The sequence below is a fragment of the Phocoena phocoena genome, chromosome 4 (genome assembly GCF_963924675.1).
Source record: "Phocoena phocoena chromosome 4, mPhoPho1.1, whole genome shotgun sequence".
NCBI classification, from domain to species: domain Eukaryota; kingdom Metazoa; phylum Chordata; class Mammalia; order Artiodactyla; family Phocoenidae; genus Phocoena; species Phocoena phocoena.
Window position 1 is genome coordinate 51716247 of NC_089222.1, and position 16329 is coordinate 51732575.

General features: G+C 40.4%; 1 protein-coding gene across 1 annotated transcript in view; it reads left to right on the top strand.

Moving 5' to 3' along the window:
- FNDC3B (fibronectin type III domain containing 3B) overlaps positions 1-16329 on the top strand; it is a 290599-nt gene that overhangs the window by 225207 nt on the left and 49063 nt on the right. The window contains exons 12-20 of the mRNA XM_065876048.1: positions 544-718; positions 2849-2935; positions 4123-4261; positions 6104-6175; positions 8264-8382; positions 10292-10397; positions 11296-11468; positions 13933-14046; positions 14366-14515. Coding sequence (XP_065732120.1) covers positions 544-718; positions 2849-2935; positions 4123-4261; positions 6104-6175; positions 8264-8382; positions 10292-10397; positions 11296-11468; positions 13933-14046; positions 14366-14515 — 1135 coding nt within the window. The remainder of the gene's footprint in view (positions 1-543; positions 719-2848; positions 2936-4122; positions 4262-6103; positions 6176-8263; positions 8383-10291; positions 10398-11295; positions 11469-13932; positions 14047-14365; positions 14516-16329) is intronic.

The window sequence follows — 16329 nt, forward strand, 5'->3', positions numbered from 1 at the left end:
GATAGCCATTGTATCTTTAGAGTGCACTGGTTGAACGGTCATAATGATAAAGGCTTCTACAGTTCAAGAATTTGTAAGTGAACTAGAGGCATCTACAAACATTTGGAAAAGAGCACCATATATATTTGTAAAACATTTATTTTATCAGTAGACAGTTATTTGCTCTCACATGGATTTGAAGGCTCCTTGGTAGCTGTGGCTCATAGCTTGTCACCATCACCACTGTGCTGTGCTTTCTCCTGGGTGCTTTCGGGGGGAAGTAAATTTTTAAATCTATTGCCCTGTAACATGGCATGCTTTTCTAGTAGCAGACCTAAGCAGAGCAGTGCAGGGGGCGGTGGGGTGGATTGGGGCAAATTGAAGTTGTGGTAGGGAGTATCACATAAAGGATCCATGCCTTCCTTTGCTCAATGAACCTGTCAGGCCCCAGACTTTCCCACCCAAGCAAGTTGCGCAGCAGGTAGGCTTAATCCCTGCTCTTTTGAAATGCCGAGACCCCTCCCGTGCTCCTAAACGTGTCTCACCGGGTCTGTTCCTCTCCAGTGGGTATAGCCAAGAGGTGGTGTGCTACACATTAGGAAACATTCCTCAGATGCCCTCTGCACCAAGACTTGTTCGAGCTGGGGTCACATGGGTCACATTGCAGTGGAATAAACCAGAAGGCTGTTCACCTGAGGAAGTAGTCACCTACACCTTGGAAATCCAGGAGGACGAAAATGTAAGTCTGGCACATTTTATACCCTTGTGTGTGTTCGGTAAAGTCAGTTTTATCATAACTACAGGATGCACTGGTGAAATTAGATTCGCTGCCTAAATTTGAAACCAAGCTCTTAATTTCTACCACTGTAACCACTAGCAGAAACCTGGCCTTCCCACAGTCTTCCCCATCCAAGTAGATGGCATCCCCGTGCTTTCATTTGGGGAAGCCAGAAACCCGTGGGCTCTTCCCTGACTTCATATATAGTCAGTCAGCAAATCCTTTCAAAGCTCCCTTCAAAAGTTACCCAGAAGGGCTTCCCTGGTGGCGCAGTGGTTGAGAGTCCGCCTGCCGATGCAGGGGACGCGGGTTCGTGCCCCGGTCCGGGAAGATCCTACATGCCACGGAGCGGCTAGGCCCGTGAGCCATGGCCGCTGAGCCTGCGCATCCGGAGCCTGTGCTCCGCAACGGGAGAGGCCACAGCAGTGAGAGGCCCGCGTACCTCAAAAAAAAGAGGCCCGCGTACCGCAAAAAAAAAAGTTACCCAGAAATCTGACCGTTTCTCAGCATCTGCACAGCTACTACACTTTTTGAACCACCATCATCTCGCCCCTGGGTTATTGGAATGGCCTCTTAAGAATTTTCCCTACTTTCATCCTCACTACACTACAGTCTGTTCTCCGCACGAAGCCAGAGTGATCCTGTTAAATACAAATACGGTCATGTCAGTGCTCTGCTCAGAAGCCCTCCCATCTCAGTGCCTTCCCTTCTCTTCCAGAGGAAAAGCCAGTGCTCTTACAGTGCTTTCCAGGTCCTCCACATTCAGGGTCTTCGTTCCTGCCCTTGTTCCTGCCACTGTAGTCTCACTGAGCGTACCAGCTGTGCCGTCCCGCCCCACCTTTGCAGTTCTGGTGCCCTCTGGCTCTCATGCCCCTTCCGATATCTTTGAGTTACTTCCCTCATTTCCTTCAGGTCTCTTCTTACATGTCACTTCTTTGGACGACCCTTTCCTGACCACCCTGTAAAACAACACTGTCCGGGAGAAGTTTCTGTGATGATGGAAATGTTCTGTATCGTGTGCTGTCCAATAAGATGGTGCCTAGCCACACGTGGCTGCTGAGCCCTTGAAATGTGGCTGTAAGCCCAAGGAACGGAATTTTTAATCGTATTTCATTTAACTTGGAGGAGCCATATGTGGCTGCCTTAAGGAGCCTGCAGAGCTGGCCTTGCCACAGCCTTCCCCATCCAAGTAGATGGCATCCCCATGCTTTCATTTGGAAGCAGTGCTTCCTAGCTCCACCACTCCGTCCTCTTACCCAGCTTTACTTTCGTCTCATAGCACTTAACACCACACAGCATGCTTCATGTTTGTCTGTAGGTTTTTTTGTTAACTGCTTTCTCTGGCTATTATGTCAGTTTCTGATGGGCAAGACTTACTCTGTTCTTGGGCAGTGCTAAACCCCTAGAGCGCGGAAGAGAGCCTGATGCATAGAAGGTGCTCCGAGATGAATGCGTGGGTGGATGGATGGATGTGTGCGTGACTGAGAATATTATTGAATGAATTCTGTACAGTCAGCTTTCAGTAGGATACTTATCCCGTTGAAGGGTTATGTCTTCCCCATCCAAGCTCTGCTTTCCCCCTTGTCCAGAAGAGGACACTGTGTTAGAAACCCCAGCCAGTGGATTGCATAGCACGTTGCAGCTTGACAGCGAGGATCTCCGTACAAGAGCCTTTTTTCATGACAACATTGTTAGATAATTTTTTTAACTACATAAGCTTCGTTAATTTGGTGGTTAAATTCATTGTTTAAAATGCTTATTGAGTAACCAGAAAAATTTGCTCCGTGAGAAAAGTATATGGTGACATCTATTCCAAAGCAAATTTACACTCTCTCAAAGAGAGAACGTTGTTCTCATTCAAATTAGTGTTAGTCTCCCAATAAGAGTACCCAGATCCAGGACAAATTATGATGTGATAGAGTTAAATTTTTCCTAAAGCACCGTGGGATTCTGGCCCTCTTTCTGGTGTAGCTGCCACACTTCTGGCCCGCTGGTGATGCTGGAAGGAGGCAATATAAAAATCCTACAGACAAGGTATTTAATGCCCAGATTTTACGATACTGATGTTTCTTTCTGGCTTTGCCTTTTCAGGATAACCTTTTCCACCCAAAATACACTGGAGAGGATTTAACCTGTACTGTGAAAAATCTCAAAAGAAGCACACAGTATAAGTTCAGGGTAAGTCAGTCATTTTGGTACCTGAACTGCTTAAAAATGAAGCTGTTTTATGTTTCATCCCTTGACCATTTTAAATCTCCTGTACAGGTTAAAAGATTTTTAAGTTCGCTGCACTTTACACTTTTAAGGTAACATCTGTAAAATACACACCCAACTTTAATTTTAAAACCCACTTTTGAGAAAGAAACCTGTTGCCGTAATGTGCTGTAATAAATTGCATCACAGCGTGGCCAGATGCCCTTGCCTGGGAAGACCCAAACCAGGTGCCCAGCGCACCTGTCTCTCACCTGCACGTCACACCTTTCCATTCACAGTTTCTTCTTTTAATCAGATTTCCCTTTTCTCCGTCGCCCTTTGCTCTTTTGCCCATTTTCTTTTTCTCAGCCGTTTTCCTTTTGCTCTTCTGTTACCCACCCCCTCCCCACTTGGGCTCCGCGTCGGGCGACTTTGCGTTGAATCAACTCTTTGCGACCTCGTTAGGAGAGAAGGGAACAGCAGGCTGCCTTGTGTGCTGCCCGCTGTGTGTTGATTCTAGCACAGCGCGGTGTTTTCTAGTGTGACAGTGTGCCTTCTGGAGAGATGTGGTTGTCTTCTGATTCCCCCTTTCCTTCTCTGAATTTGTGAGCCAAACCATGTTATTTAACACGTAGTAGTCACTCAGTAAATAGTTGTCGGATTATCCAGTGGCATGTGTAACTATTGAAGGAAAATGATAGTTTTTGATATTTTTAAAAATCCTTGTTACTCGATGCTGGCTATGAGATCATAGGTATACTGCTAGCATTTCTCCACAAGGTGGCATTGCCCTACTCCTAAATAAGCAAGGTTATTTTTATCTGCTTTTCCTCCATGTTTTCCTTCCACAAAACACTGTGAACTGGGTGGTGACATACTAGTTTTGTTTTGTCTTCTTGAAAGGGTAAAAATATCTTTGGCTAAAACCTACCTTGTTATTTTATTTTTAATTGTTAATAGCTAAACTGTATAGAAAATAAGTACTCCATTAAAGAAACACTTATAAATTAGTAGTTTGAGACTGTGAGAGAGAGAGAGAGAGAGAAAGAGAATATGTGAGTGTGTCTGTCTGTGTGAGTTTATGGATACCTCGATCTTGCCATATTGAAAGTTACTACTGTTTTAAGACCTGATATCTAAAGCACATTAATGTTTTTTCGGTTGTGTTATAGCTGACTGCTTCTAATATGGAAGGGAAAAGCTGCCCAAGTGAAGTTTTGGTTTGTACGACGAGTCCTGACAGGCCTGGACCTCCTACAAGACCCCTCATTAAAGGACCAGTTACATCTCATGGTTTTAGTGTTAAATGGGGTATGTTTTGTTGCTGTTGCTGCTGCTGCTTTTTTGACAGGTTTTTAAAAACTTGATTAATTTCAGTAGTGACAAACCAATAAACAAACAAATCATATTATTTGAGGGAGTTTTACACGTTTGAAATATATGTATGAGAAACATACTGAGAATTCTACAAACTCGTAAAATTGACAGTTGTAAGAGCATTTCATTTACTTTATGATTTTCCTGTAAGACACATTTTTTTCTCCTATAGTTTTAATGTATTATTGATTTGAATGTGGTAATCTCTGAATATATTTCATTCTTCAATAGCTTGCCCTTAAAAATGTAGCAATATTTAATATAAAAATTGATTTATAAACTTAGTATTAAAAATAAATTTCAAAATTTAGGTAAGTCATATTAAATTTTACAGGAGTTTAAGTTACAGTGAATTAGGAAGACTAGTTGTTGTTTGTATATCTTTGGAAGTCTTGGAATTCAGGAGGTTTTCATATTGAAGTTCATCATGGTATTTGTGGGGATCTGGTAGAGGATTTTGTGGCTCGCCTGCTGTATGGATTATTTCAGCGAAATGAATGCCATTAGAATGTTGATAAACATTTGCAGCTGTATGTGAAACATAATATGTATGATTATCACTAATGTCATACAATAATAGTAACTACCAAACAGGCAAAAAAATTAAAAAAATAGAAATCTACAATAAGATTTTACCTGGCAGTCAAGTAATGTAAAGGGAATTTAAAACATTATTAAATTGTTATTGGAGACCAACCACTGAGACATACAACTGCTTCAAGTTCTGTGGTAATTTTGAGGCAGAATTATTCCCTAGAAGATGGTACGATTAAGAGAAACAAAAAATCTAGGTGTGCTTTTTGCCAGATCTAAAGCTTTTATTCTCAGAATATCCTAGAAAGTTCCGTCAACACTGAGTATTTACTTTCATTAGCCATATGCTATATTTTAATTATTGCTGTAAATATCTATCACCGAAGTTTGCATACATTAATGGAAATAACAGGTGAAAGGAGACGGGAATTAAAGTTTCTAAATCTATATGAGTAACCTGAGGGTATATCTAAAATACAGAGGTGGCCAACTGATAGTAGAAGCAAATTCTGTGTAGGCTTGCAAAAAGGTATTTTCCTGCTCAGAAAAGAAAACTCTTGCAGGCACCGAGTTAGCAGCAGACAGATATGATACCTAAGGCGCACAGGGCTCTAGTAACAAGCCGGAACCTCCTCCTCAAACCGGCTCTTTGGTACAGGTTCTTATTGATCCACAGCTCTGGTTTTATATTAGGTTCACGTGGGATACAAAGTTTGCTTAGTAGCAAACTGTGATGGAACAGATTTGTTGTATTCTGATCTTTTATTTATTTTGTCAATAAGTTTTGCACCTCCCTTTTCTTCCCTCTCCGTCTCTCACTGATGATGTAAGTGAAATAAAAAAAGGATAAAGTAATTTTTAAAAAGACATATATGTATATTTGTCTTATAGAAAAACCATCAAATATTGAAGAGCAGGCTTCAGAATCTCAAAATAAATAAATGAGCATAACTCTTAGAAAAATAACTCCATATTTTGAGTTTTGTTCATGTTTCACTAAATAAGTGCTAACATTTTTGACATTTCTAGCTCTACGCTTTGATAATCAGAAGGTTTTGTGGTGTTTTTGTTTCTTTTGTTTTTCGAGAAAGGAGTTGGGTGAAATAATATATTAATTATTGTGCCTTTTGGTTGAATCCAGAATTTAGACAGTATATTATATGATTCTATGTGTTCTAATAATATTTACTAACAAAAATCAATACACTTTTATAACTAATAAGGCATTTGCTTACTTTCCAGATCCTCCAAAGGACAACGGTGGTTCAGAAATACTCAAGTACTTGCTAGAGATTACTGATGGAAATTCTGAAGGTGAAGTTTGTAGAAATTGTTTTGTTCAAGTCCTGTTTTCTAATAAGATAAACATTTGTATAATAATAGCGGGCAGTCATTAATTCTATTGATAGAGGTACTATAATAAACAAGCCTTAATCACATATTGACAGTTTTTTCTTTCAAACACAGCATCGGGGATCAGAGTCTGCTTGAAATGTACGTTTTTGTCGTTTTTAAAATTTTCTGTCATTTCTTTAAACCAGAGGTCCCAATTAATAGAATAAATATGTTTTTTATCTCTCTTGGCACGCTTTCTCTAGAAATTCTTATAAGCAGAGAAAGTGTCAGAAGCAATCAGCAGGAAGGATAAATTGGAGACAGCAAATGAGTTTGGTGCACAAAGGATGACAAAATATAGTATTGCTGTGGGCTACTGACAAGTGTCACACTTTGTAACAAGTTCAGAAAATGTCTTCATTTTTGTTGTGATTTCTGAGTCATATTATTTCTTCATTACTAGTCAGACAAGGTGAATTAAAGTGGGACAGTGTTACAGATCAGATTCTCTTTATAGTGTCTTTTAAAACATTCTTAGATCTTCTTTCTGATAAAATTTATTAGGCTTTAATAGAAAAAAGTATAGTCATCCGAACTTTAAAAATGACACCCATCTCACCACTCTAATAATCCCTGTAACTTAAATTTTTTTTTAAAAAGTGATGCATATGGGAAAAAAGGAAAGAGTTAACAGCAGCTTTTACGAACAAGCAATGCAGGTGTGTGTGGCTTGCTTTTTATTCTGTGCCACGATAGCCACCTGGAGTGTTTTGTTTTTCATGTCAGTTGGGCCCTATTTTAAGCTGAAAAACATGAAAATACTTTGAGATGGGCGCAGCTGTTCTTAACATAAAATCACATTCTATGCTAAAAATCTGACCTAGGAGAGAAGTCACAGATGTGCGGTGGCTTATCGTGAAAACTTAAATATATTTTGAATTTTTGTGGCTCTCTTGACCACTGGTGACAGATCAAAAGTAGATGCCATCTGTACCTAAAAGTTAACAACTTTGCCAGTGCGTGACATCAATGATTAATTGAATCTACTCGGTAGTCCTTGTTCCCAGTTGCCTTTTCAGTGCAGGTTGTTTGATCGGTAACGTCAGGATGACTGTCTCTAATATTCCCCCTTGTCATATGGCCCTAGTGCATGTGGCTTCATTGTAAATCTGACCTAATAAGCAGCTGAGGGCATTTGTGGACGTTAGTAACTATCATGGAACAGGGTAAAAGTATTTTCCCTAAAACAACTGCATGGAGTAAAGGCCTCCTTTAAAATAGTCTGCTGGAAACATTGTGTTAGTGGGAGCAAGACAGAGGAGGATAAACATCCCAGATTTGTGGGGCGGGCAGGCCGTCAGTCGAAGCATGCCCAGTGCTCTTCACCTGGTGGCATCAGCTTCACCCAGGCCCCTCCAGTGGCTCTGCTTGCTTGCTTTATTCCAGAGAAGTGGTCAGATAACCTGGGTCACACTGAATGTTTCATTTTTAATGTCACTCCCTCAGGTGTTTTTGTCTTTTAAGTGGAGCTCCATGGAGACAGCAGGCCTTTTACCCAAAGGACTTGGTCTGTATGGGGAGGGGGAGATTTCACTCACTGTGACCTCCAGGCAGATAAGAGCCAGGAGAAACTCTTCAGTGGTGCCCTGGTCTGACCAGGAACCTTGTGGCCAAGCAGCCTTCCCCCTGCCCAGCTGGCCTCAGGGGCTTCTCACACCGTTACCACTTCCTAGCTTGCTCAACACCATCCGCTGTCTCCTGCTGCGGGGCAAACTACAGATTTCGTGTGCTTTCCAGCATCCCAACCTCACAGTCAGCAAACGTAATCATGGTGATATTAAGTAGTCTAGCCAGCAGTACTAAGTATTAAAAATGACTCCATGTTATTTTAGTATTTAACTTTGTAAAGGAGATGGAAAGAGGGCACTGTGGCTGTTTAGGAAAAAAGAAAGAATAGGAGATGCTGGTTTTCATGGAAACCACTTAGAGCTTTTGCTTATCAGGAATGGTTGGTACTGTTACGTTTTTACAAAAGGCATAATCTCATACACGGGTCTTGTTTTGCAGCGAGTCAGTGGGAAGTGGCCTACAGTGGGTCGGCTACAGAGTACACTTTCACCCACTTGAAACCAGGCACTTTGTACAAACTCCGAGCATGCTGCATAAGTACTGGTGGACACAGTCAGGTTGGTTTTGTTTCAGTATAAAAGTAAACATCTTTGGTCCAACTCAGACAACCCATCTATAACATCAGAATACATTGCTGTTTAAAAATGTATCTTGGTAATGCAGCCTGCCATGGTATCACGTCATGAATTCAGAGTTTTCCGAATTGTGCTTTAGTGGGTATAAAAAGATAGACCCAAATGATTCTCAACTGAATTATGCTGCTTTCCAAGTACATCCCTCACTTAATTTCTCAGAAGACTTTGGCATGATCACCTGACAGTTGAAAATTGAGGGTGGTCTGCAATTTGCATTAGCTAATAAATAAGGGGGTGGGCCTCAGTTATTGCAATGATAGAAAAGCGTAGAATTTAGAGCAAAAAAAGATATGGCCTCCAGCACAGCTTTTCTTGTACCACATCTGGCAGTTTTGTGAAAATGAGAGACACACCTTCCTTGAGATACTTCGCTGCCATCTGCTGGAAAATTATTGTAAAAGCCACATAAATCTATGATGACTGAGCTGAAAGGCACCTCCTGTGATTACGCAGTGCCCAACCTACACATCTGTAGGCAGCAGCAGTTCTCTTGCTCTTTCTTTTTTTTAAATTGAAGTATAATTGACTTACAGTATTACATAAGTTTCAGGTCCACAACATAATGACAATATTTTTATACATCACAAAAGGATCACCACCATTGTCTACAATTTATATGACCTTAGACCAACCATTCAACACATCAGGAAACTTGGTTTCAACTTCACAGTGTTCTCATAGGCTCAAAACAACATAACATGTACACATGAAGTGCTCTAGAAATGAGATATCAGTAGTTATTATCTAGATGGTGTTAACATTCAGAAAGTGAGTGAGAGGCAATATGGTAAAAGATGTTTTCATTGTAGAGAGATTTAACACTGTGGTTTTGAAACCATTAGTATTGAGAGAGAGTGCACGCGCAGTGGTGGCTTATAACCTTGTTACCCTGTACTGGGTTGACTTTTCAAAAGAACACCTGCCATTAGGTGCTGAATTTTGCCACTCAGCCCACCTCTGACGTCGTTTTATGTTTATTTTCTTTCCCCCCCAAGGATAGTGGTACTGTGATGTCTAGACTGTCCATATAGACAGAATTCTGAGGTAAAAAAAAGGTCCACCTAGACGAGGTTTATGCAGTGCCTCCCAGGGTGGGGATGTCCACATCAAAGCTACAGGTGATCAGCGAGTTCCTCTTACATGCGAGGTGCTGCACAAGCCTGCACAGAAGCGGCAGCGCGGCTTGAATGCTTAAGTACATCTCCTCTGCACCTCGTCTCCTCAGGAGGGAGGCTGAATTTGGTTGAGCTGCATAGGTCTACCATGCTCCTCCTGTCTCAAAAAGGGGTCAACTTCCATACGACCAGGCTTACACAACCAGATCCTGCAAAAAAGAAGGCCTGCTGATTTTAGTATTAACAGAACCTGCTGGTTAATGTCACTCAGTTGATTAATATTGACTTTATTTGCTTTTCTGCTCTGTATGTGGATGGTTGGCCATTTATGGCACCATTTAAGAACTTCATCCAGCTGTTGTTTTGTGCTCTCTTCTGTCCTCGTGAAGGGTCTCTAATTTTTGTTTAAAGGAAAATAACCGTGTGCTTAGGATACACAACACTCAGAAAGTCAGCCTACAAATCTGACATCAGAAATCATTATTTTTACCAGTGCTGTATGCGGTATATGTCCATACTTAAAACAAACACATACACACACACACACACACACACCCCACAGAGACGAAGATCTTATTGCATAAAAAGTGTAAACATTCAATGTGTAACCCTCTTTGGAAGCATTTGCAGGTATGGGGTGGAATTTGCTTGGTATATAGAGCTCTAATAAATTCAAAGTAACTAAGAGATGATTCTCTCCTGTATTTCTCCTGCAGTGTTCTGAAAGTCTCCCTGTTCGCACACTAAGCATTGCACCAGGTCAGTGTCGCCCACCGAGGGTTTTGGGTAGACCAAAGCACAAAGAAGTTCACTTAGAGTGGGGTGAGTGAACACATCTTCACGTTGCCAATTTGGACAAGTGGAGATTGAGTTTAAGACTTCATGCTTTGTAATCAAGTTCCAGGTCTTCCTTCTGAAAACCATATTTGTTTCTATTGAAAATGCCCATATTCTGTTCAATGTACATGGGCTTGGGTTTGTATTCTCGCCACGTTGTCACTCACCCTCCTATATTCCTGTTGGTGCCACACGTGCTGTTCATCCTCTACCCTCAGAGGGCACTTTTATAGAAAATGTTTCAGAGCAGCCAGTCTTTTCAGGAATTTTTCAGCTTTATTCATAAAATAAAAGTTGTGCTCAATTTAGAGGTTAAACCAAGAAATAGTTCATCAGGTAACATCTAATTCCTCCTCATCTTTGCTGCCTTGTTAAGTGTGGGTCCTGGTGTTTTACTGTATCGACTCACTGTATTAGCATTTCCTGTCGGGTCAACAATTTACAAGCATGTAAAACTGCAAATATAAACCTGCAAAATGCTGTCAGACTATTGTTCCCCATCACTTATGCCTAAAGTAAGATAGTGTGCCAGTTTTGGGTCCTCTAACTTGATTTAATGTGTCCTTTGGTTTCAAGTTAAGGAGATTTTCTCCCCTCTATTTCTTGTGTTTACCTGGCATTAGAATATAAAGGAATTGCCTAAAAGTTCTACAGTTTTGGAATTTTGTTAATATCATTAAACGTACTTGCTTTGGAAAGTATGGATAACATCATTCAAAAACTTTCTTCTATATATCTATTTTTTTGGAGTGGGGTTTCTTTTGTAAATATCGAGGACAGGCCACCTACATAATATTTTGCAAGCCTTGTGGAAAGTGAGGCGTGACAGGGTCAATTGGAAACACAAAAGTGTTCTGATATGAAAAACATTCTCCTTTCCCAGATGTTCCTGCCTCTGAAAGTGGCTGTGAGGTCTCAGAGTACAGCGTGGAGATGACGGAACCCGAGGATGTAGCTTCGGAGGTGTACCACGGGCCCGAGCTTGAGTGCACCGTTGGCAACCTACTTCCCGGAACCATGTATCGCTTCAGGGTGAGAGCTCTGAATGATGGAGGGGTGAGTACACACTTATACACCGTAACAGAAATATAAGGTCCCGGCACTTCTGTTTCTACCCTCCTAAAGTCCTTAGCAGTATCTGTCCAACCTTGACAACCATTAAAGAAGTGTATGTAAAATCTGATTTCTGAAGATACACTGTTTTGATTTCACGTAGACCCAACACTGGAAATTTTGTTTCTTTTGTCCTCATATCATTCTATTAAGATAGAGTTCAAGATTAATAACAACATCACCCTTTAGATGCTTTTGGTAGTTTTTAAAATAATTTCCTATTTTCTCATCGACTGTATAAATTAGTTATGGGAAACTAGGACTACATAATATTTCTTTATCATATTGTCTAAATTACCCAGCAGTGTCTTACATCAGTTTTTAAAACTGGACTGGGGTAGAGGCTAGGGAGGCCAGTATATATATATATTTTTTGTTTGTTTTCGTTTATTTCAAGTGAAAACTGTAGAACTCTCGGGTCCTTCTTACTACTCCATCTGAAGTTGTTGAGGTGGGCTGTTAGAGATTGGAAGAGTATGTCTATATTATATCCACAAAGGTGATTGGTTTTTGTTTTTTTTTAATTGCAGAGTGATATGGATTGGGGGGCAATTCATAATGAGAGTGAAGTGACCCAGAAACTACAGGGCTTTTTGGTGTGTCAAAGATGGGCAGAAACATAAAAGAAGGTAGAAGGGTGTGGGTAGAGCAAACCGCTGCTAAAGCCCCACAGAGTGCCAGTGGTGTGTATAGATGCACTCCATGCAGATAAATGGATGTCATTAATTGATGAGATTTTTACAAGTAAGAAAGCCCACTGACAGTGACAAGAAGTTGACAGTGACTCTTCTAGTTCTCGGCGGTCCTGTTCACGCCTTTCAGAAGCAAAGTATGTTTGTCTTTAGTCCGTTTTGTGTTAGCCATGCTGACTATGAAAACATTCGGTCTGAAGTATGATCACAAGCCTTTAACAGGAGCTGGATTTCTTCTAATTGCCCATTAGTAAAGAATTTCAGATACAGGTATTTAAATTAAAATACACACACACACACACACACACACACACACACACACAAAACTAAACAATAAAAATGTATTGGTGAGAAGATAAGAAAGCCTATGCACCCAAACTTTGATAAGTAAAAAGAGGATGGGGGCTTCCCTGGTGGCGCAGTGGTTGAGAGTCCACCTGCCGATGCAGGGGACACGGGTTCGTGCCCTGGTTTGGGAAGATCCCACGTGCCGCGGAGCGGCTGGGCCTGTGAGCCATGGCCGCTGAGCCTGCGCGTCCGGAGCCTGTGCTCCGCAACAGGAGAGGCCACAAGAGTGAGAGGCCCACGTACCGCAAAAAAAAAAAAAAAGAAGAGGATGGATGGTGATGATCACTGATGCTGCAGAAGAAATCCTATTTTACTGTTGATCTGGTGCTTCTCCCCATCAATTTTTTCAGAGGGATTTTTTTTTAATCTTTTCATGATAAAGATAAATGTGCTGTTAAAAAGAAAAAAAAAGATAAATGTGCAACTGGGCTGACTTGAGTTTTACTTTCTCCATTCACTAATTTATCATATAAAGAAAGTATCTTCAGCCTTGTTTTTAAATTCTGTTGCATTGGAAGTTAACCATATATTTGACTCATAATCACCTTCTGTGGGCCACTTCAGAGAGCTTCTCCCCCACCCCCAGTATATTTGCAGGTTATATTGTTAGAAAATGTGAGAGGTTTGGGGTTTTTTTTTTTTAATCTTTTTTTTCCATTTTGAAAAACATAGTCACATACTTCATTAACCTGAAAATTACTTTACTCTTTGCCCCAACTCATTGAAGTATCACATATTCCACCGTTAACATGGTGGTGATGGTTCTCTCGACGTGTTTTAAATCTGTAGCGGTGGTTGGCTCTGAGCAGTGTGGTCACTGATGGTGGTGGAGGAGAGGAGTGCAGTGTAAACCTTCAGAGGAGATGGTGGGAGACATGCTGAGAAAACATTAACAGGACCATTGGTTTTCAAAATGGAAAATACCAGTAACTAGAAGAAGTACTCAAAATTTGATAACCAACAATCCCACGAAGATTTTTGGGCATTAAAATTAAACTGCAGTGTGCATCTGACTTAGTTTTCTTTGAAGCCTTCTGAGAAATTAAAGGAGAATGCTGTGATGTAGCAAAAGTCAGCATGTTCTGTTTCTTAGGTCACAGCAAAAATGTTTAGTAAACCAACTTTCTAATCCTTTTGAATTAAAAAATACATATATTTATAAAATAGACATTTACTACTTAGCGAATGTATGTTAGAAGAAAACCTACATATTCAACTGAAAGTGAAGACCATTAGGTAATACTTTTAATCAATTGTATTGATGATGGCATTAGCTTAGCCCTTGTTTGGTTATAAGCTTGTGTACACACACACACACACACACACACACACACCCCTACAAGCACGCATGTGTTTTTCTCTTTCAGTATGGTCCCTATTCTGATGTCTCAGAAATTACCACGGCTGCAGGGCCTCCTGGACAGTGCAAAGCACCTTGTATCTCTTTTGCGCCTGATGGATGTGTCCTAGTGAGTTGGGAGGTAAGTCAGACACGTGTTCTGCATCAGTTTGTTTCTTCTACTTTATCTGCCCCCCAGTGCAAGTTATGAGGGACCCACAAAGCTTAAGTTCACATATAGGTTTTACACAGTCATCTGCCTTGGCGCTTGCCAAGAGTTATGGAAATTTTACCACTGGTCAGAATTGAGAGGAAATTGAGTATCTTTTTCATGCTTTTCTTTTCATGTATTTGAAATATCCTAAGGCATGTTGCTCTCTTTCTCGGTTTAGTTAATTGAACACAAACATCATAGGATTTTCTTTTCAATGAAATTAACCACTTAAATTTCTGTTTTCCAGAGTCCTGAAAGCTCTGGTGCTGATATCTCAGAGTACAGGTTGGAGTGGGGAGAAGATGAAGAATCCTTAGAACTCATTTATCATGGGGCAGACACCGGCTTTGAAATGAGGGATCTGTTGCCTGCTGCACAGTATTGCTGTAGGTTACAGGTAGGCTGACACTATTCGGGCATCTCTCACAGATACTGGTGTTCCATGATAGACTCTGGGAAACTTACTCAAAGGCTCGTGATGGAGGCCATCAGGAGGGGCGATATGGAAAAAAAGAGTCCTTTTAAATAAAAATAAATGTAATTGTTTTGGTATCTTACAGTTAATTTTTACTTCTCCAAGAGGTCCTAAAAAGTAGGAACAAAACCAGAATCATCTCCACTGTACTTCTCACCACGCTTACATCTTGCTTGCTGGTTAATTCACTGAATGAAGGACCGAGTCCAAGGCAAAGGTGGCACAGCTTCTTAGGGAAGACACCTTCTGTATGAATTTTCTGAGATGCACATTTTGGTGGGAAAGCCACTTAGACAAAAGGCAAAAAACATTTAAAACTTCCCATTCCAGATGTTAAATGGAGCCAAAAACAAACACTAGAGTATTTAGAACCAGTCTGCGTTCAGTTGTTAAGACCCACCTCCCACGTCCCAGTGACCATTAACAAGGCTTGTTATATCTGTAAGCTTCCGCTTGGGGGTCCAAATAGAATAACATGAAGAATAATTGGCTCCTAGCCTAACCCCTAAGAGTGACAATTGTCATGGGTTTACTTTCATTTTATTGACTTGGGTAAATATTTTTTTTCCCTTTGAAAAACCATATTGTCCTGAGAAAACAGGGTTCTTTGTTCATTTCTTTCCATTTGTTCAGTAACATTTCTTGAGCACCACTTTGTGCCAGAATCAAAGGATGATACCGATGATGAAAAGGAGAGATACAAAGATTAATCACTTGTGGTTCTTGACCTTGAAGAATTCTTTCTTCATACATGTTTAGATTTAAATAGATAAAGAAGCAAAGATGCCGGATTTAGGTTTCCACCTGATTTAAGTCATGGATCATATTGCTTATTACAAGCCCATCTACTCTCAGTGTCTCTGGGCCTCGGGCCTCTTTGGAGAAAATATTCCCTTCTTAAGTTAACTTTCCAGATCAACTGAAGCTGTTCTGTTGAATTCTGAAGGCTGTTTTGTCATAAACATTTCCGGCTAAACTCTTTCATTATGCACACCTTCCTTCTAGAATGGAGGGCCTGGGATGTAATTAACCATTCATCAGTGAGTCAGGGTCATAGCACGTTATCTGAGCTTTATAACAGCCATGCTGAGTCATTGGGAAGAGGTTAAATTATGTGCTACACTCCTGTTTTTGGAACAAGGCAGCATATAAATAAAAACTGTTCGCCATCACAGGAAACAACTTCAATCTGCTTTTGAGTTTTGGTGTCTCTTTAAAATGTTCTACCTCCTTTTCGGGGTATATGTTGTCACTTAGCATTAACTTCCCAAAACTGCATTTTAAAAGATACATTGGTAAGAATAGAGCCTGCATAATAATCTTGCCTCCCTGTCAACAATAGTAAATACTTTCAAGTGTCTATACTTAATTGTCATAAAATGAGTCAGACCCTATGAAGGGGATAGCACTTTCAAGGCCATTGCTATGCTAAAGAAGTATTGCCAGGAAAGGGGTCTCCCCAACCTGTATTGATTTCTTGATACCTATAGACCAAATCTGAATTGTTTTCATTTGACACTGCTACAAAGTCAGGTTAAAGATGAATGTTCTTTTGACTATTTGGTGCCTTAAAAATTAAATCACTGTGTTACCTATACTGTGTTTTATAAAAATTGGGTGGAACATTTCTTGTTTGAATATTTTAATTACCATGTACCCAAGTAATTCTGTTCACATGAAGCATATTGTATATTATAGACATACTCTTATATTTTAGTAAGATTCTTTTGAATTGT